Below are 25,253 nucleotides of genomic sequence, written 5' to 3' on the forward strand. Positions count from 1 at the left end.
ACAGTAAGCCATCATGATGATAAATTCTAACACAAGGCCAAATAGGACATAAAGTCTAGCTCAAACAATGTGAGCTACAGGGTACTATAATAAGAAGTCTTTGAGAAACATGAACAGGCACATTAGGCTAAAAAGTGTTTGCTGTGTTGCAGCTCATCTTGCATAAACCCAGAGCAGTTAGCAGATGTTTCAGTATGGTGAATTACTACTGGTTAATTCAATGTATCATAGGGCAGTTAACTCCATCAGTTTCTTGTAGAAACACGAGGATATGTATAATACAGGTAGTCCTCGACTTACAACCGCAATTGACCCAAAATTATGTTGCTAAGTGAGACATTTGTTCATGTCAGTTTTGCCCCATTTTATGACCCCAGGAGCACTGCAACAGTCATAAATATGAACCAGTTGCCAAGCATCTGAATTTTAATCATGTGACCCTGTAAATGATGCTATGGCCATAAGTGTCAGAAATGCCATTGTAACTGAATGGTCATTAAATGAACTGCTGTAAATCAAGAACTACCTTTAGACCTGGGAATAACCTCCTTGCTATACTGTATATTTACATTTGAGTAAACATCATTAAAGGGGACATGGTGACAGCTGGCACATATGTGCAAGGGGAACCTTTACTTTTAAACATCATTAAAAACAGAATGAAAAATGATGAGTAGGTTTTGCAAACCTGAATGGCTAACCCTGAATTTACATAACATGTTAAACTAAACCTCTGTTAATAAATCACAGTTCTCAAGTTAAAACCAATAAAACTCCATTATATATTAATTGGCTTGTATGAATCAGGCCTTCATATTGAGCTATAATTAGCCTGGCTTGTTTCAACTAAGCATTTTGTAGAAACACAGTTACTCAGTTTAATTGCAGGAACAGGCTATCTTTCTATAGTCATCACCCTTAGTATTTTAGGGGTATTAGCACACAATAAACCCCTCAATTTTTTTCTTTCTTGAAACAAATATTTTGCAGCATATTTAGCTTGATAATTGAATAAAGCATTGAGTCAGACACCCTTGCCTAATTACATTACTTTAGCCATTTAGGTTTCAGAATATAAATGCCAGACTTGGTCTGAAATAATTGATTTTAACAGACTTTCACGCAAAATACACAATTGTTTGGGAAGAGTTAAAAGTTCTTCCCAGATAATTGGCTTGTGGCTTTATGACTTCATAGGCACATCCATGTCTTCCTTTTTGGCAAGAATTCAGTTCTCTACTAGTTACATTTTCCAGAATATTTATTTCTTTTCCCAGGATAGTCGCCCGTCCTGGGGGTCTCCTGCGAGTCTCCCATCCAAACTGATCGACCCCTGGTACGTCTGAAAGAACACACCATGATCACAACCAGCTTTCCCCTCTGAGATCCCAACGCCAAGCAAGTGCCGGAAAGCTAGAGAATACCGTATAAAACAGGGGTCTTCAAACTTGACAGCTTTAAGACTTGTGGACTTCAACTCCCAGAATTCCTCCTCCAGTCACGTTAGCTCAGGAATTCTGGGAGTTGAAGTCCACAAGTCTTAAACTTGCCAAGTTTGAAGAACCTTAAGCTATTGGTTGTTGCCCGTCACGTGATACGGGCGAGCCAGTGATACGCTTTGGGAGGTCTCATTTTCAAATTTGTTTTTTTTTAAATCGCGTTTCAAGCTGCGGCGCACGCCTTTGAACGAGGTAAGGCTCGGCTACCAAACATGGTGCGTAGTTTTAAAGCGTGCGTTAGGAGTCGTGGGAATTGACCACCGATTTTGTCTTGGGCCGCTGTTAGGGAGCATCACAAGAGGCTGTGGGGTTTTTGTTATTGTTGCAACCGGTGATTTGGGGAAACTCAGTAAAGGTAGAGGAAGTAGTAGTGCTCATAAAACACGACCTTAGCTGCGTGAATGTGATCCCATTTGCTGTCCCGAAAGTAAAATAAAGGAATTACTAAATACAAAAGCAACGAGCTTAAAGTTGTGACTGTTATCAGTGCTAAGATTGACAACGTAAACACAGTTTTTATATAGAATTGTACAAGGTATGTGTGTGCCGGGATGCACTTAAAGGAAGTTTTTTGAGGATATTCCTTTGTACGGTCCAATCCTGAAAAATATAAATTGTTATAATCATGAAATTATCATTCTAAGCCACCTAATTTCCCATATTCACAAATCATATAATTTGTTTCATGCATACTTTAGCAATTTTAAGTTTTCCTTATAGATTTAAATTTAATTTTCATTCAGTTTAGAGGCATGTATGGAATGGAGAATGTATTTTGTTCTGTGCAGGGATCACCTTGGTTGTTCCAAGTTTCAGCCATAATAAATTTCAGACTGATCGAAATTGAATGGGGTAAAATTGACATACCTTATTCTTCTACAGCCTCTTCTATCATGTGGCCTATGCATCAGTCCAGCTATACTTGCCTTATCCAACTATAATTAGCTATGACTGCACTTGAATTCAAGCATGACATATGTCCATATCCCCCATCTGCTACCCTTAATTTTCCTTTCACCTTAGTTTGCTTAGCTACTACTATGTTCTACTGCCAATTGGTTTCCCATTCTGCTGTCTCCCACCTTAGAACTCCTGTCCCTGGTATGCATGTCTATTTGGAGCATATAAACCTGGCTACTTTATGCCTGCTTTATGTAATCCAATTCCAATGGCTGTAGTGTCACGCCTGTGTCAATGCATGCAATCAGTATTCTCTTTATAGCAGCCTTATTAATCTTTTGGTAGGGGTTTTATGATTTTTGAGTCATGGATATTTTAATGGATTTTCTTTAAAGCAGATACTTAAAGTTTCTTTGAAAAGTTTTGTAAAAACTAAAATTATGTTCAGGATGGTATCTCTGAGATACTTGTATTCTATTCTACTGTATAATATGCAGATGAGTGCTAAGTTAATGGCTTCCTAATAAAGTACTAAAAATGGTCAATGAATTAAGGTCTTGGAGTTGATTTGTACAAGGAGTGGAGAGATGAGACAAGACATAAATGAAAATAAATGAAACAGTAGAACACATTCCTGAAATATTAGGTACTTGACTGGTTTTTGGTCATGAAACCTATCCTCTGATATCTCAAACCCACATCATAGCAATAAGCTATGAAACAGCTTTTGTTTCAAAATATTTTAATGAAATTCTTATGTGTGAGTGTTAAGAACCACTAAAATGCATAAAATGTCACACCAAACAAATGTAAGGCCTCGTTACCTGAATGAAGCATCATTATAAGAGCTGGTTCTGCTTTGAAATTACTGAAGGACCTGTGTTAATAAATATTTTCGTGTCATGAAACATTTTGTATCCTATGGACTGTCTTTTCCTTGGTGAAATTGAGAATTGTGTAAATATTCTAGAGGGGAAAATTGTTATATTGTGTCTTAATGGATAGCATATATATCCACGACATTTTCATCATATGTGCTTATGTATTAACAGAAAAAAAGTATGTGTCATGCCCATCTCAAGAACAATAGAGAATAATGCTGCCAACATTCAATTCTTTATTTGTTCACACCATATAACAGACTCGTGCCAGACTAAATGTTTATTACTAACAAATATACGTTAGAAGATCTTAGGAAGTAGCTATCCTAAATCTCTTCCCCTCTTCTCTGATCTAGCTCCAGGGTACATTGTCTCTTGTCTCACTCTGTTCTTGGAATATTATCCTTCTTTCCTGGGAAACTGCGGCTTCATTGTAATCCATCACATCACAAGTGGCTTTCTTACTGGTAAAATTGATAAATCAAGAAACACACATATTATTAAACATTTCCAAGAAATAGTGGTAAACATTAAATGCCTAGAACGCAGCTTTCTCAGGTATAATGCTGCAAGTTTATTCAGGATAGTAAGCTGACAAGAAATGATGAAGTCAGTAGTATACAGTTGCAACATTCATTTAGTGACCCTTCTGAAAAACTTTGCTGCTCCAGGGAGTAAAAAAAAAGATTGATGTTGTAAACATTGCCAAGGGCTTTTGCAATAACTACTTTACAGCAACTGCTCCTAAGAGGGGGAAAGGGGGCTTTATTAATTCTCCTACATGAAACACATTTATGGGGTTTTGAGGTGCTATATTAAGAACTCCAAAATCCATTTATAGGAAAATGTATTCATTTATTTAAAATATTTATATCCTTTCATATCTTCTGTAAAGCTGACAGACTCCCAATTAACAATTAAAACAACATCAATAATAAAAATAGTGTAGAAAATCAGCACCTATCCCCCACCCCCCAGAATAAAATATTTTGGGAAATATTAAAAAGGCAGAATATTATATTTCTCTAAATGAGAAATGGAGAGGCATGCTCTCAAAGACAGGAAGCAGACTCAATCTTTCTTAATAACTCCCAGCAGATATTTTGTGCCCATTAAGAAAGATTGGGGTGGCCTATTCAGAAACCAGACCCAGTCTCCCTGCCTCCAAGCAGAAACTGAGGAGGCCAACTTTTAGAAATGCAGATTTGGTATTCCATTCAGAAAGACTGGGCCTGACAGAAACTCCAGATAAGCAATTAGGTTGACAAGATTAACTCAGATGAACACCTAGGATTTACATTTCCCCTTCTGCCTATACAGCCAGCTATGATCCCTACATGACTCCGCCATAGGAATCTGACAACAGCCAATAGAATATTAAAGGATACGTTCTTGCACAGGAACAAGAAGCTCAAATACAAAGCCCAAAGAAGGTATAACCAACTCCATTTTGTCAGCTGCACCAGAACCACAAACCCTGGTGATTCTGTTCATCATTAAACCATCTTTCCAATCATCCTCTATGTTTCCAATGTCTTTCTCCCAGCTTGGAACTGAACCAGATGGATTTTTCTTCCAACAATAGCATGGCACCATATTAAATCAATTAAGACCATAAACTTTAAAACCCTGCACCAAAGTTAAACTTCCAACATACAGTCTCTCATTAAATCATCTCGCTCCACCTTACCTTATTTCAGGGATTGGAGGAAAAGTCAAGTCTTCGATGCTTTTTGGAAGGTTTGAAGGGTAGAAGAGGCAATGTTGAAGGGAAGGAACAAGGAGCATCCCACCCTAACTGACCTGGTTGGATTTTGTTAGGGAAGGCAGATCATAAAGATATAAATGAAATTCTGTTTACTAGAGCTAAAAGGAGACAAGGAACCTTGGCTTACTTTCCTCAAGTCTATTTGGGGTGGGCATGATGAAAGAGCAGTGAAATAATTATTTTATTTCTGATGCTGTTGAAGCTTGGATGGAACAGAGTGTCACCTTGAAAAAAGAATCAGGCAATGGCTGAGTTACATTGCTGGTGCTAAAAATGGAGTGCAGTCAGGCTCACTTTCCTACTGCTATTCTTAGGGTTTAATACCAAGTTTAATCCTTAGCTGGTGACAAGGAGTTGATTATGACCTGAACATTCAGTAATCATCCAGTAATCATACGAACTGTGAACATAAGAGCAAAGAGTAATTTAGTCAAGAAATCTGTAGTTGAAAATTGCAGGGTTTTTCCCCCAAAGCCATAGTAGTGAATTAATGAAAAGATTTGGATTTTGTAACAGTAGTAAAACATTTAACAGCATTTTCTTTTGCCATTTAAAAGTGTTTTTTCCTTTAGACTAGTTTTGTTCAGAATTGAGAAACCATTTGCAAACTGAAAAAATTGAAACACTTTTTTTCCCCCAGAGTGAATTAGAAGAAAAATGCAGAAGAATTAATTCACCTGTTATGTTTCATTGTTTCCTGAAATTGCCTGCTTTTTAAACATTTTTAAAAATGTTTTAAAATAGTTCATTTACAAATGCATATTTACCAACTCTATGTTGGTTGTTTGCTGCGAAAAGCTAGCCAGATAAAATAGATAATTAATTTAAATCAAACCTGCCTAATTTTATTCCTCAAATACTTGAATTTACTTCTGTAGCTATTCCCAAGATATTTCATATAAAATTATCTGCCTGGGTTCACATGCAGGCATCTATAAATGAATATACTTTTGTGCAGTGTGGTAGCTAAGATTATTGACTATGAAGACTCCTCCCTGTGGTATGGATGCTGGCTAGTTGATTTTCAACCAGTCACCTTCTCAGTCCAATCTATCTCACAGGGTTGATGTAGGGAAAAATAAGAGGGGATGCTAGATATAATGCAAATTCCTGAAAGGTGTCAGGCTATAAATCAAATAAGTTACACCTTCAATATTTAGTATCTCATGTAGCTACTGGTTCAGCTTATGAATATGTACTGTATCTCCTTGATTATTGAAATACTATAATGTTGAACTGAACATTTTAAAAAATGGCAAAAATAAGTATTTTTCTACAGTATTTCAGTGACCAAAAAATCTTAATATCTTGGGGCACCTCAGGCAAGGATGTTCCAGATTGGTTTTCCCAACATATCTTGAAGAGTGTCAATGAAGTTATTGCAAATATCTTTGCTTTGGTGTCTTCCATTAAGCTATCAATGAAAGGGGATGTTTGTGAATGTTTATAGGCAAGCTACAAGAAGTTGGCTAAGCTTGCATTTTGTAAAAGAGGGTCTTTTGGGGAAAAAAAACTCTCACCATGGGTGTCGTATCTGAGAGAACAAATCCAAAATTTGAAAGGATGTTCTGCCCCCTCCCAATATCACCTTATTTATTTCAGGGTCAGTCCCAAATCTCGAGTATGAGAACATTTCTTCTTGTCTGGCTGTAAGAATTAATGGGTGCAAAGGAGATTTTGCACTCCAAATTCATGCAGAATATTATTTAAGAAAATCTGAAAAGGAGAAGAAATTGGGAAAGAATAAAAGCAATGTGCACTCAATAAAAGCAATGTGCACTCAAAAGCAGGAGAGGAAGAGATGCCATTGGAATTGGAGAATGATTACTACTTACATAGAAGAAATTCTGTTTGTTAAAATCTTTGCAGAAATATTTCTGTCAAACACTAGGTGATGCTGTTGTGCCATGAACACAACTAAAATGGGAAGATTTTCTTATAATTAAATACGGAACTGCAGAACTAGAATGAACAGTTATAGTTTCCAAACAAAGTGGGATTTAGGAGGTAGTTAAACAGTGACTTTATATTTTGGATGGGAAAGAGATGATTTACAAAGAAATAATAAATGGGATCTATAATATCTGAAGTGTGAGGTGTTCCTCTTTAAGTTATACCCTACCGAGATATATGGTTTCTTCTCAAAAAAAAAATTTCCTTCTTCTTCTTCTTAAATTGTATTTTCTGGCAGCTGAGAATGCTATCTTTTTAATTTTCTATCTATAAAAGTCTTTGATCTTCCTGGAATCCTTCAAACTTGAGATCCCGATTTCAATTATGGAAAGAATCACATTTGGAAATGAGTTTGCTATTCATTGGGTAGCATTTAATATGCAAATATATCTGGAGGACACCAGATGCATACGGATGAGCCATATTATCTCAAATGCATCTGAGCAATTTAACCTGAAACCTGACAATAATCTTATTCATCTCAACCTGTCAAATGGAATATGATGTTGGTGCATTGAAGTATAGATGTATTGTATTTCCTATCACTAAATGCGGATCATGATTCTTCATGAGGGTTAAATTGGCTGGATCTCAGTGACTTGATCATCCTGTATCTGTGTTGTAGATCAGAATGCTTCGAGATGTGAATTGTATGCTTCTCTGTGAAGATAAAATGAAGGTGTATTAAAAAACATCCATGAGAAAAGAATGTATTGTGGATTCTCCTTTTCTAATTCTCTATATGTAGAGGTTTCCATTATTCTGTTTATTTGGTATAGGTTTTTATCTACCCAGAACATTAATCCTTTCTAGGGAAATCAGTTGTGTTGATCTGCTCCTGACCTTGAATCCTGTCCTCATAGCATCATTGTATGCAGCAGGAACATCTATTTTGCAGATGCGTAGGGTGTCCCTATAGATGTCTTGGTTTAGGTCAGTCAATGTAATTCTTTTCAAGGGTTAGCAAAACGAATTAGTACTTTGCTGGAGCTTTTAGCTCTTCTGGCAAAGTACAGAAAATTAAGCCCTTTGGTGATAGCTTTCGGCCCAGTCCTTCTTAACAGTTGAAGGCAGAATGGTGAAGAAATTTGTGTCATGTTACTGTTTGTCCAGAATTCAAAGGAATTCCTGTTGTCTCTCGAGCATTATGATTTAACTAACAGTGTGGCATAAAATCCATAATTACCTAATGCTGGGATCTCCAACATGGCATCCATGTGCACCTGCGTGCCTGGGGAAAACCTTTTTTGGTGACCACAAGACTCCCTGCCCTATCTGATTTTTTTATTTTTTATTTGCATTAAATTAAGAAGCTGGTTTGCTTCATATCGGTCAAGTTCTTTATTTTCAAGAATGCTTCTGGACCCTAGATGAGACCTATAAATTTTTGTAGAAAAGAAAAATCTTAGGTTGCTGTATTTAGTATCCTCAGGAAAAGAACGAAAAGCAGAGGCTATTCTTCTGGTTTTCAGGATAGCAGTTAAAAGCCTGTAAATTAGTGCTTTGTAATTGTTTTATATCCCCTAAGAGGTAACCATTGTAAGAATGTCAAGTCCTCAGGACCTTATTGTGAGAGGTGTGACTCCCAGCTTAAAATTGGAGGCCTCTGTAATTAGATTTTTGCTATAGCAAAAAGGAAAGCAATGTTTCATGAAGTTTGATTTAAGTAATTTTTCCACTTTTGGGTGGCACAGTATTCTTGAACACTAGTTGATAAGAAATTCTCAAGGATTCAAACATCTTAATTCTCCAGCTTGGCAATTAACAATCTTGCTCTTTTTTTTTTTTACAGTTGTTCAAAAAGGAAACCAGTGAATTCTACAGCGTCATCTGGTTGCTATTAGAATCTGAATTGAGAAGTCTCAAATCTTTGCTCTGCTGGCAGGTAAGAATTGAAGGGGGAAATTTTTAATTCTGCTACACCACAGGTGTCAAACTCAAGGCCCGCGGGTGGTATACGGCCCGCTAGGTTCTTACATTTTGCCCATGGGGCGACCTTGGAACAGCTAGGTACTGGCCCACAGTGCCCCTACTGATGAAAATAGAGCTCAGGTGGCTGTGATGGCCTCCTGCAACCTTCTGCCAGTGAAAATGGAGCTCGGGAACTGTCCACAGGAGTCCCCAACATGTGTGACATTGAGCTGGCCATGCCTACCCAGTCCCCAAGGTCAAACACAACCCTGATGTGGCCCTCAATGAAATCGAGATTGATATTCCTGTGCTACACAGACAAAAAGCATACATGTTGGTAAATATGGTTGCACAGAAACTGCCATTAGGTCAAAGAGCGAAAGACACATACAACAAGTCTTAGAATGAAGAAATAACTTTAAGAACCCATATAAGGTAAAGACTGATGTAAAAACTAATAAACATTACAAAACATTGTGGTACAGAGGCATAATAGGGTGTAGGAATTCATTAAAGGTTACTGAACTCTTTGGTGTGTATTTCTACCCTCCACTGACCACAATAAATCCTTTTTTTGGAAACTGATCCTGCCTTAGTGTGCTTTCCTTGGAAGAATCTGAACCCACATTTTCATGCTGCAGAATGTTTTCATGTATTTTGTGAATTCATAACCAGATTTGTGATGCTTATCAGCATACTTATGTACATTGGAATCTTCATAACATTCTAAACTTGTTAATAAGAAAAGACAGTCTTGCAAAAGATTGAATCCTGTTTGTTCTCGCTATAGATTGTTCTCCCTATGCCCTGGGATCTTTGTCCTTGGTCAGAAAATTATTTGGCATAGCAAATTATGACCTGGGTTCCATTACCACTGAAAATAACTCACAGCTTGAAGAATGTTGCCCAGAATTTGCTCTCCTACAAAATAAGAGTTGCACAGGGGAATTAGGCCTGCAATTTAGATAGCTTTAGGAATAAATGGACTGTCTGAAAACACTGCAGGTACTCTTTCTTTAAAAATAGGTGTAAAGGTTCACAGACATGTTTTAAACTGTGAACCTGCCCTTCCTGCTCAGAACTTTGTATTAAATTTTAGTAATTACTTTATAGTCCTGGATTTAGATCTTGCTCCTAAAGGTCTATATGCAGTTGCTTCAAAATATATCAAGATCTGTGAATAATTCTAGCTAAATCTTTGGTAAGACTCTGTGTATAAAGTTGTTCTTTCTATGGTGACTCCCATTTCAGATTGTACCTTTCTATTGGTACAATAGAATTCTAATTCAAGTATCTATGTCCATATATACATAGGTGAAGAGTGTTAGTTGAGGGGTCCTTGCTGCTCTCTTAGCTTGATTCTTTAGTTTTCTTGTAGATGTTTCACTACTGAAACTAGATAACATTATCAATGCTAGCACTACCACTAGCACTGATGATATTACCTAGCTTGGGTAATAAAATGTCTGCAAGAAAACAACCAAGCTCAGAGAGCACAAAGACCACCTCATTTCAACTCTGAGCTATCAATAGTCTCCTTTAGAAAGTTAGTTTCTATATGGAAAGGTTTTTTTTTTTACATCTAAATTCTATCTCAATAGTTTGCTACTGTTGAGTCTCCTTCTGACTCTTTCCTTTGCTCTTTATTCCAGAGCTAATCTCAACGAGCTTTTATCCTTTTCTTTTTGCTTTTAAATTATGAAAACGTTTGCCTTTAATTACACAGTGCTCACCATTCGTCAGACAGCTAAGTATTGAATGCAAAATAATTTAAAATCTGGCTATATTTTTTTCCAGGGACTGAGGAATGTAGAAAGTATTTTGGTCTCTCTGACAAATGGCCTGTGCGTGTGTTTATATGTGTTTTCGTTTTCCTCCCTTGGTTTTAAGCGTGATTCAGGGCAATGGGACTTCCAAGAAAAGATTTTTTAAAATTGTAATAAATGATATAGGATAGAGTATTTGAACCTGGGACTGATTTCTCTGCCAGTGGGAAGGAAGGCCTCACTCTAATATTAAGCATTAAGATAAAGACTTTCTTGAGTTGAATTTGATTTCTCCTTACTGCCTTGATATATGTAATTCTGTGTAATTCTCTTGGCAATGATATCGAGGAGGTGGCTATTGTGTTTTTCTGATCTGTCCCAACCCCATATTTTGGTTTAGCCTGGGTAGGTGAGTTCTTATGAGGTGAATGCTTATTTTGTGGGTATTCCGTTACTTGAAGAGAGTGTGGCATTAGGTGTGACAGCCATACCTGTAAACCCTACAAAGTAATCCAAACAAGAAGCACAATCAGGAATACTAGGTCTATCTTCATTAGAAGCTTATATTATAGTATAGGTAAAATCTGAAAGTGTTTCTCCACTTTTCTCTTTTTGCTCTCTCAAAAACATTTCCCACACCCTCCCTGCTTCTGTGGGCTGAGACATCTTTTGCATGCCAATTTGTTTAGTCTACCACTCTCCCGCCTTTCTCCTAAAGCAGGGATCCCCAATCCCTGACGTATGGATCAGAACCGGTCTGCAGCATGACAGCAACTGGTCTGCGCAAACAAGCAAAGCCCCCTTTGCAGGATGCAAAACCACCACCACCACCACCCAGTCCGCAGAAAAATCTCTCTCCACAGAACTGGTCCCTGATGCCCAAAGGTTGGGGGCCACTGTCCTAAGGTCATTCCCACATGCCATTACAAGACCTTACTCATGTCCCCTGCTGGTATCTCCTTTTGCCATTTAGAGGGAGAGTCCAGAGATGTTTAAACTATGAAATTGTCCTCATGAGGCAGAGTTCTTGCTCTGAATAAGAGACCGCCCAAGCAGAGATTGATACCGGTCTGAAGCTCCCTCCTTTTATCCCCTCCTATAATTTGAGCTTCTCGGCTTCAACTTCCACTTGATAATCATATTAATCAAACAGGCAGAATAGTAGATTTAAATCATAAATAATCTAACACGAGTAAATCAATCCTGAAATTTTGTAAACTGTAACATTATTTACAATGTTCACTTTTAAGCAGAAGCTTTGATCAGAAGTGTCCTTCAGTTATATGTAGTATTTTTTCTTTTTCTTAATCAGAGCAGTTTGCATTTACGATGGTGAGGCAAATGGAATCCAGCTAGGAAGGTTATGACAACTGTAGCATAAATAAAGATGCATTCTAAATAGAAAAAAATATATCTTTGACTGAACGTATATCTCTTATAGGAAGACTTAAGTAACACTTAGGTTTTCCATCTTTGAGTGAAATTGCTATTACTGACAGTTTTGGATAGCAAAAGTGTCATGCTTGGGAAATATTACAGTAGTATTTCTCCCATTATCCTGTTAAGTAATTATATGGCTGGGACTTTGACCATAACTGTGAGAAATGTGGTATTTTCTATGCTCTATTCTAATAATTGTAAAAAAAAAAGAATTGTATCTGTGGAAATAATGTAAAACCCCAAGCTATTTGGTTAAACATACTACATGCATTCTGCGCCTAATTGTACTTTGTAGTAAGCTACAAAGTAAAAAGAAAAACCAAATAATATGCATTCATACAACATTCTTCTCAAGTTTGACATTATGGTATGTAGTGTTCACAGTCCTTAATCATTACAGATTGCCTAAAGTGATACATCTTTTATTTATCTTACAGGTTTCATCACCAATTAAAGAGGCAACCATGACTTTGGACAAATTGGTTATCAAGGTAAGTTGATGATTGATGTAGGCCGAAAACCAATATACAAATAATTCCAGAAGGATTTTATGGGAGCAACTCTTGTTGCATTGTTTTTTTCTTACATTAAAATACACTGCTAAATGATTCTAATATATTTCCCTTTGGTATCAGGCTAGCATAACAAATGACAGTGTTATTTAAGCCCACTGATTATGTGACTAAAGATAGAACATATATAAATTCAGAGAGGCTTCTGACTGAAACTTATCATCATAAAAACAAACTATATTTGTGACCAGCCAAAGAATAAATATTGATTGTACTGTCGGTTCAATCAGCTATTAGTAAAAAGCAGTAATGGGCTGTATCCTAACAACCCTGAGTAGAGAAATGATAACCATTAAAACTACAAAGACTTCACTGCTGGGAGCAATGGGTGGAAGAAGGGGAGAAATTATCTCAACCGATTCTCAATTTTCAGTGGATAAGAATCTTATTTTTTATGTGATAGAACAAGCGGTGGAAGCCTTGTGGTTCTGAAAAAAAAATCACATATTATAACTGATTGGTTCTATCAGTTTATATAATTTTGCTTCTTGCTGGTATTTAGGAAGGAAAGTAGAACTCCCTCAGGTTTCAGCTGCACTCCTTTTTTGCATTGTTCTTGCTGAAAATACAAAAGAAATATAGGTAGTCCTCAGTTAATGACCACTCATGAAGTGACTATTTGAAGTTATGAAAGTGCTGAATGAGTGGTGCTTATGACCAGTCCTCAGAGTTCTGGCTTTCCTAGGATCTTCACGGTCACCACCATCTAGGCATTTGGCAACCAGCTCCTATTTAGGATGGCTGTAGCCTCGCATATCATGGGATCCTCATTTCTGACCTCTACCGATTCCCACAAGCAAAGTCAATGGGGAAACTAGCAGGGAAGGTCACACGTAATTTTCTCATATTCTTGTGGCTTTTTCCTCTGAGGAGCCATGCTGTGGTAGCTACAGCATCTCTCCTCTACTGGCAGCAGTCACCTGCTTACCCTCGTGCACCTGGTGGCAGCCACCCCTGGCCCTGCAGTACTTGAACTGCACTGGACCCCAAGTCCCTTTGCATGTCCATCCCCATCAGGCAGCAGCCTTGTATCTACACAGCCCTCTACTTGTGAGATGCCTGGGACATGCAATTTCCTGCTGATTCTCCACTGACTTTGCCTTTTGGAAGCCGGCAGAAAGTTGTGAGGAGGTCTTCACTTAACAATCCTCAATCTTTGCCTAATAACAGGGAGGGCAAGGATTTCCATCAAAAAGTGATGCAGTCAGTTGATGTCTTGTATCACTTAGCGACTGAAATTCTGGTCCCAACCCAAGGACTACTTGTATTGATTTAGAGACGTCCACGGCCTATAGAGGATTTGTCAGAGTGATAAAAGCATATTGTCACATCACAATAAAAACTCAACCCTTCCCCTAAGTCTGTACAACATTATGACACCTGTACAAAAGAGTGATTTCTAAAATTTGACAAACACCCCCTGCTCCACCTGCCGAGGCTCATGAGATGAACATGCCTTTCTCCATGTGAAAAGCATCTTTGCTTGCAGCCAAATGTTTTGTTATTTTCAAATAATGTTTTTGCAAGCAAAAATATCCTGTGAAAAGATAGCCATTAAGTTTAGCTATTTGAATAAAGTCTCTGTTCTCCTTGTGCAGTTTTCCCATGTCAGCTGTGTAAATCTTTCAGAGAACACTTGATTTTTATTGTCTTGGGAGTAATTGCACAATGGGTGGTCAATTTGTATTACTTTACTAAAGGCTGTGTGTAATCCTTCATGTCTCCTTTTGCAGCTTTTAATGAGGTAACAGATACTGTTATCTTAACTCTTCTGTTAGCATCTCATAGTTAAATATTAAATTTTATGTTTATGCTGTTCAGACATACTCTAGCCTGATCCTTGAAAGAATCATTCTGGCGATCTTGAGTATTTTGTACCATTACATAATTTTACTAATTGTTAAGTAAATCAATAGGAAAACTTGAGGGCACCCAGTCCCCATTATGTTAAGAAGGCAAATGCTTGGGACCATTCCTGTCAGTATGGTGCATTTCATTCACTCCTTGTTGACTACATCTTACTTTTTCCTTACAACTGGTATTGGCATTGCAAGGTTATTGTAGTATGGAAATCTTGAATTTTGAACTTGCAAAGTGGTCTATTTCAGAATATGTCTACTATGTTTAGTGGAGTAGCTGTAGTTAGCAGTTTGAAACATTTAATTTAAGTTTGCATTTAATGCATTTAAGTCATTGAAAGATAACGGGTAGAGCAACCCAACTGGCATTTATAGTTCCTCACTTGATTGTATTTAAAACTTTACTAATGATGACATTACAGGTACTTCTAAAAATATAGTTATGTTTCTCACCAGAGCAAGATAATAAATGCTTGACTGTGTAGAATTATTACTGCGTGAATCTTTTAGATGTTAATCTAGTTCCAGTTCCCAGACTACTGAGGATTCAGGTGGCTGAGGCAATTGTAAACTTCTGTTATCATTCAAAAGACCCATCTCCTTGCTGCTTCACAGAGAGGCTATAGAAAGAAAAGCAGAAAGTTTTCAACTTGATGTACTTGCGGATATATTGGTTCTAAATTGTTCAATTGTTGGAAATCCATCTCAATACTTCTTGCTAAGGAAAACTGTCAAGAGTTTGGGGGAAAACTCTTTTGCTTTTGCTTTGGTTTTAGGCAGCTTCCAACAATTTTTCGAAATTTCACATATACAGTTTTTAAACTCTTAATCTCTAGCAGTTTCCACATCTGACTTCTGTCCAATTCACTGAAAATGGGGTTATATGCCACTTACTGTAGTTTAAACTATGATATATGCTTATCCACATCAAATGATAATTAACATTTGCCCCTCAAGACTTTTGCTCCATGGTTCTCAAGTGCCTCTGGATCACTAATGAGAATGAATAAAGCTTTGATTGCTTGATATTGAAACTGTGGTTATCTATCAGCACTCTCAATAGAAAGGTAAGGCTATCTATTGATCTGTCAAATTTTAGTCTTGTTTATGAGCTGCTACCTAAATTTCCACCAAGGACCATATTTAGTCAGGGGTAGACTCCTGATGTTATTTTAGATCCCCAGAAGAGATGAGCTAATTTTACTGCAGAACTCCAAACCATGTTGTGGCATGCAGGCCACTGAGTCATACAAAAGAAATATACCTCATATGATGAGAGGAATGATGTAAGAAGAAATGTTAGTCTGATGGAAACCTGATTTCTTTGGAGCCTTGTGACTACCACTCAATTCTGTATTGAAAGTCCAGAAACTCTTATAGTTGTTGGTCAGCAAACTCGTGTGGACTTGTAGTTCAGTGTAGAAATTCAGACATTCATAGAATTAATATCCCAATTTAGCACAATCTAACACTCATGATATTACCTATTTGGGTGGTGAAATATCTGCAGAAATACAGCCAAGCTCAGAGACCACCAATGACCCCACATCTCAATTTATTTAGGTAGCATAGTGTAAGCAGAACGATGGCTTCCTCAGCAGGTTTATTTAATATGTCCTCAGTATGACTTCCACAAAATGAGATTTATTTTAAAATATTAAAATAAATGACATAATTCTGCCCACAGATTTTATTTTGAAGAGATTCATAATTTCATCATTTGGTATCTCAACAACTCCATCCTTACTTACTAAATAATTACTTACATTTATTGTTTACCTTACTTATCCTTATTTGTTTATTTTATTTATTATTACAAATTCTTACTTATTACCCCTTTTATATAGGGAGGGAGGAGATTTCCAACTCTCCCTTGCCAGCTTCCCACATGCAAAGTCAATGGGGAAGCAGGCAGGAAGCTAGAAGTTGCTCACACTCCCATTGATTTTATGGCCTCTGAGGGTCATTCTGTTTCTCTGTTTAGTAGGGGAATATATACCCAGTGGATCATGGGTTATCTACTATTGTGGTAAATTCTATGTGTATTTATTTGAAAGCAACCCCTTTCAATCAGAATGGATTTACAGAGAGGGATTCCAAGGATTCACTAGATTATAAAAACAAATAGTTTTTCTTCTCTTCACCCATTGAGAAAAGTCAACAATATTATCAACACATCTTATGAGTAATATCACAAATTGGACCCTGGACTCTTCACAAGTACCCTGCTACTTCCCCTCCTGAGGTTTACAAACCGCTCTCCCACAATGGTCTGGCTGTGATTCCAATTCCCTTTCTCCCATTGAAGTCATAATTGGTTGTTTCTTGATACTTCACATTATAAACTTTTTATGAAGGATGTCTTTTTTGAATACTGTTTTGAGTTTCCAAAACAGCTGAGAAAATGTATCAAACAGATTTTAAATGATAAATCTATGCTAGTTTCAATGATAATATGCTTGATTTCAAATTGATATTCAGATTTTGTTTTCTGTGCAAGTCATGGATTCTGCTTGGTAATATATTATCTAACATGTTTTCACTCAGAACTGTTTGGAAAGCTCTGGAAAATTCATTGGCTCATCTATTTACATCTCAGCGGTTTCAAATGTAATTTAGGAAGAGAAGAACACCTACCGTCTTAATAGCTTTGCTTCAGTAGAGCACATGTATCTTATTAGAAGGTCCCAGAGGATTTTAGATCATTTTCCTGATGTTGTAATGCCATATTTTCTGTAGAGGGAGTAGTTGATCTACATTTGAGCTATAATCTCCAAACCTTGGGTTGAAAATTAATACTACATTCAACAAGAAAAGTTTTACTTTCCTAAGTTTTTCTTCTGAAAGGCTGAATTTGGTAATTTCATTGCCTCTTTGGATGGAATGGGATGCAAAGTGAAGAATGGCGCAAAGTACGTGATGTATAGCAATTAAGAGATAAGACTTGAGGGAGGAAGATCCAATTTGCTAGTCTGCCCTCAGCCACCTTAGGCTGTTCATTCTCTCTTCACTTACAGGATGATTGAGATGAATAAAGTGAGGAGAAATGAGCCCCGTGTATCCTGGTTAAGCCCCTGAAATAAAATTGCGATAAAAATCTAATAACTAAATACACCCTGTTCAGCTGAATATGAGCAAACATGAATGAAATAAGTAGCATAGCTCTATTAAATAAGTTCAAAGGTGAGGTTGGCATTACTAAAATGCTGTAAAGATAGATTAACATTGATTGGGAAGTTCTAGAGAACATACATGTTAACATCTAACAACATTTTAAAAGAAACCAGTGTCGGAATAATGTGGGTTGAAGCTGCAACCTTGTATCTAACCTTTATTCTAAAATAAGCACTCTTATGTCCAGTGGGACTTTCTTCTGGGTTCATTAGATTGGCCTGGAGTTCCCATAGCAAGATAGGGAGTGTACAATAAAAAAAAATTAATCTGGAATAACCCTTGGCCTTTTTTTTTTCTTAGTTGAACAATTTTTTAATGTCAGGGGATCATTGAATTTAATTTAAAACTGCATAGATCTTTTATGATGCCTTAGCCTAACCAGTAAATAACCGTAAAGTTGTGTGTGAGTCTTTGAGTTTCCTCTGTGAGGGTCTTTGGAACCCCTTGTTAAAAAGCATGAGTACGGCAGTTTTCCCTTCAGTTTTTCATCTTTGTACTGTTGTCAAAAGAGGTCTGTGTAGGTTGCTCTGCGCTGCCCCCTTGAGGGAATGCTATTGGCACTCACTCTCCCTGCCCCCTTCCAAACCTATTAAGCAGACTCTTGCTTAACCCAAGAAGGCACTCTTGCGATCTCCGATGGCAATGATAGCAGTAATTACAACCTGGCATATGAAATGTTCTCCCACAAAAACAAGTTTTTGAGTTCTCTGCACTTCCTTAGGGCATTCTCTTGAAGGCTTTAAATAATAATAAATAAACTAATAAAACTGGAATTATCTCCTCATTCCCTAACTTCCCTGTTTGTTCTGAGAAATTGTTCCCTTGCCAGGTAGTGTGTCTTTTTCTATCTTTTGGATTCCTATCATTGAATTTGGCCACTGTTAAGCCAGGATGCATGCAAACTAGAGAAGAGTACAACCTGGCTCTTTTAAATACCAAGCAAAGGGCATCCTTTGCCTGTCGTCCTATTATATTTTCCTTGTTCTTTTGAAGTTTGATTGTAGTAATTTTTTTGTCATTTGTTACTTTGATCATTTAGCTGCCAAAATCCACTTTTGTCTTTCTGCTTGGTAACTTGATCTGGCATCTAACAAGCTTAAAACTCCATACAGTTAATGATTTTCTTAGGTTTGTCTGATTTGAGTTGGGCTTTCTGAATCGTGAAGAAAATACCTATTGCTATCACATGCACATTAGTTTAGGGGTGGTTGGGAGATTTCCAGAATTTTAAAAGACAAATTGTCTCTTTCATAACATGTCAGTGATAGCGCCTATATACCTGAAGGGAAATGATCAGGTTGCTCCAGGTTGTTCTGCTCATTTTTTCCTGTATTCTGAACAGGTAAGACCTCTTTAAAGCAAGTGAGCCATCTTTTAAGACATATGGGGGATGTTACTTGACATTGTAGCATGTTAGTATCTCTCTCTCCCTCTCTTTTTCTCTCTCTCTCTCCTTCCTTCCTTCCTTCCTTCCTTCCTTCCTTCCTTTCTTCCTTCCTTCCATCCATCCATCTTTCCATCTATCTATCTTTCTCCAACCCACCCAGTTATTAGTTTATTAAAAATACAATAGTCACCTGCGTAAATGACACTGTTGGACACCATTGAAATGTCTTTGGGACCTCTGCTGTCAAAGGGATTGGGATTACACATCTTGTTTTACTTCAGTTTTGTAACCTTTTAATCCCTGAGAGGAGACATTCCTTGATCAAAAGATTTAACGTTGCTCATGAAAGTTGCTTTTCCCAGTTTTAGCTTGTAACTGTTCACAGGAGGATGAACAAGGCAGCTAAAGGGTCACTGCCATGGAGAAATAAGATTGAGATTAAAAGATTTCTGTAAATAGTACTGTATGTTATATCTGGTTCATGATTACTAATCTAAAACCTTTGGGCCTTGGTTGAATTATGCGTTTGTAAACCTGCTTTGAAAAACTTGATTCAAGGCCTCCCAAATGCCCATTTTTCTCTCAAGAGGAAGAAAAAGGGAATAATCCCCATTAAATCTCCCATCAGTGACAGGAATTGAGCGCCTCTATGCTAGATGTTGATTACCTAGGGAAGAATAGCAGAGGACATGGGCTCATCTTTTGTATGGTTGAGGAACATTTTAGATGTCATCTTGCTGTGTGAGAACTATATTTATGTAGATGCTGAGGTAAATGTTTAAACAATTCTGACCATATGAATATAGACTAGCTGCTTCTGGCTAACAAATCACCATTCTGCTAGAAAGGGAATGCATTGAATGTGTATGTGTGTGAGAGACTGATTTTTTTTTTTTGAAGCAGCCTTTATTGTAGATGTTTCATCAAGGTTTTATTTAAGCCCTCAAAGTACTAGTTTATACCTGCATTGAAACAGAAAGCTGGAAAAAAATATTGTGCTAAAAAGCAAATGTATTCTCTTTAAAAAGAATTGGGTTAATGTAATGGCATTGGAGTCGTTCAACAGACAGATGGTGCCTAAATCATCATCATTTTTCATGTTTGCTTTATGTAATAAAAGTTATATGAAAAAATTGTCATCTTTCAGTAAATGATGTTTTTAAAATAGTTTATTGTTAAAATAAAACTTGCGTTAATATGAGAAGGAAATCACAGTCACCCAGTGTTTATATGAAGCCGAGGTACATCATAATTTAGAGCAGGGGTGTCCAACCCTGGCAACTTTAAGATGTGTGGACTTCAACTCCCAGAATTCCCCAGCCAGCATGTGCTGGCTGGGGAATTCTGGGAGTTGAAGTCCACACACCTTAAAGTTGCCAAGGTTGGACACCCCTGATTTAGAGTCATAGTCACCCAACTTTCCATTTCTATAGGGTTATGAGCAGCAAAACAGAAGATTTTTGCTTTCATTTTGACCAAACTGGCTTGTCATTGTTTTTGAATTAGGCTCGACTCTGACTAATGTTGCCTATGTATTACTTTAAAGAGGCACAAGGAATGGGAAAGTATTAGAGTTAGAAAACTTATAGTCTATTAAAATTTGTGTGAACTTCTGTTAATATTATTAAGATCATAAAATAACTTTTGCATATCTGAGAACTTCATCCCTAACATTTTTTATTGTATAAAGGTTTAAATGACTAAATAATCTTGGATTGTTTAGAAAAACTATAGATAACCCAAAGTTTATCCTAGATTAAATCTTTACTTAGCTGACAATGTAAGTTATTCATTTATAGCAGGGGTGTCAAACTCACATCATCACAGCATCGTCATGTGACGTATTGGGACTTTGCCCCTTTCCTAAACCGGGTGTGGGCGTGGCCAGTACGTGACGCATCTGGCCCGCAGGCCGCGAGTTTAACAGCCCTGATTTATAGCTATACTAGAAATGGAAAGGGGAGGAAGCCTCACGAGAGGCTGAGGCTCATGCATTAAAATCCAAGCCATATTTCTGCATTATGAGAACCATTATATTATGATGTTCTCTTAAACCATGGTTCAGAGACCATTTTTTAAAATCTGAGGGAGAGAAATATGTGAAAAGTGGACGAAATAACATTTTTACAGTATTTAGTACCTTTATTTGCAACCGTACATTTTAACGTAATTCATATAAAATTAAAACAATATCAGTTCAGTTCTTGAAAGTGATGAAAGAAATTGACACTAAGAGAGAAAGTCATTATAACCAGCTTTCAGTTCCTTCATGTGGACTTCCTTTCTGTTATTAAAATTTTCTCCTGACTGATTTCTTATACACTTGACTTAGCAACATTTGTGTATAGAGGAAGTGAATTTGGTTTTACTTCTGTAACTATCATGATGTTCTTACACATCATTAATAAAATAATTCTTAAGCAAAACATGACTGCGTAAAAAGATTTTCAGGCTTCATTTCCACATCTGATGTTTTATTTAGCAAGCATTATGACTCAGGATTTATGGGGAAGCCTCTTTGTAATGCTGAGCAATGGACAGCTGACTCTTAATCGACATAAATTCATTTTATATTTTACTTCATTATTATTAGTTTAACTAAAGTTGTCATCCGTCAGTGGCCTAATTCAATCTTTCTCAGCCTGGGGACTTTGAGATGTATTGAACTACAACTTGCAGAATTCCATCTTCTATAGGAATTCTATGAATTGTGAGCCTATACAGTTCAAAGCCCCTGGTGATGGAAGGAAAGCTTTTATGCAATAATTGTTGTATAAGCCACTTCATTGTGATGGATTACTCAGCTATACTTGCCTGTTAAAAATAAATCATTGTCAGGAACTGAAAATCTGTCTCAAAGGAAGGCGTAGCATATGTGTTCTGGAAACATCTTTGGAGTTTCTTCAGTTCGATGCTTCTGCTGCAAATGGTATACAGGTAGTCCTTGATTGTATAACTGTTGGGTCAGCGACTGTTCAAAATTATGGCCACTGAATGAAGAGACTAACCACCCCTGCCCAAAGTTACAGCCTCTGCAGCACCCTCATATTCGCATGAAAATAATTTGAGAACTTGTCAATCAACTCATACTTATGACTGACTGCAAGGGCATGTTGTAATGCTCTGCTCACAGCAATTTTGGAAGGCTGCTATAAAAAAGTCCCATATCAGCTGACTCTACAACTCATCTCTTGTACTGCCCTTCTATAAGGACTTATGGACTCATTTTATAACACCTTACCTGGTTAAAGTACCCTGGCAATTGCTATTATTAGGTCAGTATGATACAGCTTCTCTGAACATAGCTAAGTTTTGCTACACTGTCTGTAAAATTAGGCAGACCTTGGTCACCCACTGATGATTTCATCATCAATTGTAATATGTTACCACACCCTGTCCTGCCTTGTTCAGTTCTGTTCAGTCTTGTTTCGTTTTAATGTTTAACTTTCGTGATGGTCTGTGACTGTAATAAAAATTGATTAATATGACACTGCAGGGATGCTGCAGCGCGCGCGCACCCCACCCCCCATGCTATCTTCCCTACCCATTCTGTCCCACTGGGTGCCCACAGGCCTTAGACCTGCTTCTCACACTCTCCTCCCCACCCCTCATCACCACTCAGTCACTTATCTTTTCCATAGAACTCCTTTGGAGTTCCACTGTGGCTTTCCTACACAAAGGCTGTGTGGTGTTATCCCGGAAGTGGGTGCCATTTTGGGAGCAGCTGCAATGAATTTTGGGATAATGGTACGCAGCCTTCATGCTGTATAGGGAGGTTGAAGGCAGACCGTCTGGCTCTCCTTCTCAAGCATGAACTCTGAGGTCTTATTATTGTTATATACACAAAAATGTGAAATTATAATGGCCAGTTCTTTAGCTGTTTGCCTTCATAAGCATTGAGTTCTCCCAAAGAACCAAGTTGTAATGTGGCCTTTTGTAATTGGAAGTTTTGTCAACGTACAGATTTAAGCGTGGACCAATTTTTTTTATGGCACCCGGTATGCTGCTATGACCAGTTTATGCCATAATCTTTCAATTTTGATTTTTACATCTAACTGCTGTGATCTTCTCCAATTCTTTGTCTTCTATTCTACTATTCCCTGGTATTGCCGTGTCAGTCTTCTTATTACCGATACTACCATTGTCAACCCTGGAGCTATCTTTGAAGAGTCTTCGGGGTTGCCACACTGAGGCTCGCTGGATCTGTGGGAAAGGGAGCGGGGAGTAGAGATAGCAAAGGGGGATATGTAACCAAAATAGCATTCTTTCTCCTGGGAACCAAGGACACTCTCACCAGCACCTGGTGGGGTGTGGATGGGAAACATCTGGGATGAGAAGAGACACCTAATTGGGGCATGTGGTGATTGTTATGTGGGGAAGAGCTTTGGATTTGACCTGGGGGGGGAACCCGGGGGACTTCAGATTTGGGTTTTCACCAGCTGTGCCAGTATGACATGCCTAATAAATCTATACTGAGGAACCTTGCCTTGGAGTCGTGATTTCCTATGGGCTGTAACTTGGAACCCTGAAAATCGTTGTATATATGCCTAAAAATCTCTCTTTTTGCCCACAGAGGAAAGCTGCAAGAAGCATGGTGGGGGACTCTAGTTTTTATTCCTATAGTAATGAGAATTTTATGCTGGTTAATTTGAATACAATGGGACTGTGTAGGTATATAGTGAGTATGGTATATAGAAATGCGCACAAATACTTGAGAGAGGTTATTTTACAAGCTTTTCTACATAAGAAACCTGTTTCATCCTTTATTCTTCCCTGTATTGAATTATTTAACAGTTAGCTATATCTTAAGAAATATTGTTTCAACCTGTACGAAACTTATCCAAGGATTTTTAATAGGATTTCTTGTGAAAAATGGCTTGCTGAGTGGGATAAAATAAATAATTTCTTTTTAAAAAAATTAATTTTCACGCCTGTGTACAAGAACGGATCTTAATCCTATATAAAGTAGAGAAATTTTCAAAAGAAGGTTTTGTATCAGGTGGTGGCTTCTACTTGTAGACAACCCCCTGGGCAAAGTAGATATCCAAATTTCGAAGGTCTTTGCCATCCTGTGCATACTCCTCAACATCACCCATGTAGATCATGGATGCACTATCATAGGGGTATCATGTAGACATTGGTAGACTCTAGATTATCGTGTGGAATAATATGGAAATGGCTATAGAAGTGGGGAAGGATAGGAAATTGTATCTGGGTTAATAGTCAAGCTTTGCTGTGTAGCAGCTATTTGAAAAGGCCAGATGGTCACAGTTTCAAGGGGACTTCCTTTTAATTGGATGTGATTAGGTCTGCATTTATAAATGGATGTTTAGCACAATTAGATACGTAATAAACACATTCCTTTCAACTCATAAAGCCTTTTGGTCACTATGGTGACAATTAATAATTTCTATGAACTGGATATTTTAAAAAAAACACATTGTGGTTTTCAAGGTGACAAAAGAACGTTGCACTTTTACCTTGGTTTCTCCACGGGATACAGTGAAATAGATTTCAGAATGATGTATGATCCCCTGTTCTTACTCAATGTAAATGTATGCAGGATCTCTTCCAAAGTCATCTTATGCTAACGGGTTTGATTTGGAGCAATGAAGTGTACCAGAAACCTTACATTTTGCAACATACTCATGCTAGGTTTATGTCTCGAGTGCAAGTGTGTGTGTTTACTGAAGCACATATAGTCAAACTGAATGTATATTTTGCTTTTTGTTCCTGTTCCATCTTGCTGGGTGGCAAGATGAAAATTGAAAGGGAGAAGAGCCCAAAATGAGAGAGCTAAGAGACTGAAGACCCCACTTTTTAGAGAGGGAGGGAATGACTATAGTGCAAAGAATGAAGTAGGGTGGGAAAAGTTTGTGGGTAGGGAAGCTAGCATTGCATCACAATTCGAGAAAATAACCAAATCTTCCAACAATTTTCTAGTGTGTATAAACAATGTGCTATGTTTGCTTGGGTGCTGGACATTCTTGTCCTTTGAAAATCAGATAAGAGTTAACCCCAGAATTTTGGTTATTTTTCCATTCTGGCAGACTGAATCAGCTTTTCCTAAAGGAACAAAGAAAAGAAGCAAAAGGCATAAAGCCAGAGGGATTTAATTCTAGGGTAATTTAGCATGCTTTCCT

General features: G+C 37.4%; 1 protein-coding gene and 1 long non-coding RNA gene across 2 annotated transcripts in view; one reads left to right on the forward strand and one right to left on the reverse strand.

Annotated features, from left to right (window-relative positions):
* The first annotated feature begins 1,612 nt into the window (after positions 1 to 1,612).
* Positions 1,613 to 25,253, forward strand: part of SLX4IP (SLX4 interacting protein) — a 91,372-nt gene continuing 67,731 nt past the window's right edge. Inside the window, exons 1-3 of the mRNA XM_026710402.2 lie at positions 1,613 to 1,691; positions 8,794 to 8,886; positions 12,556 to 12,609. Coding sequence (XP_026566187.1) covers positions 12,583 to 12,609 — 27 coding nt within the window. The 5' untranslated portion in view covers positions 1,613 to 1,691; positions 8,794 to 8,886; positions 12,556 to 12,582. The remainder of the gene's footprint in view (positions 1,692 to 8,793; positions 8,887 to 12,555; positions 12,610 to 25,253) is intronic.
* LOC148127858 (uncharacterized) lies at positions 3,503 to 5,319 on the reverse strand. The gene is made up of 2 exons (XR_015741157.1): positions 4,971 to 5,319; positions 3,503 to 3,744 (listed from the first exon to the last, which is right to left on the reverse strand). It is a non-coding gene; the product is annotated as an uncharacterized LOC148127858 (long non-coding RNA).

This window comes from Pseudonaja textilis, chromosome 1, assembly GCF_049901715.1.
Source record: "Pseudonaja textilis isolate UNSWEBS1 chromosome 1, rPseTex1.2, whole genome shotgun sequence".
Taxonomy (NCBI): Eukaryota; Metazoa; Chordata; class Lepidosauria; order Squamata; family Elapidae; genus Pseudonaja; species Pseudonaja textilis.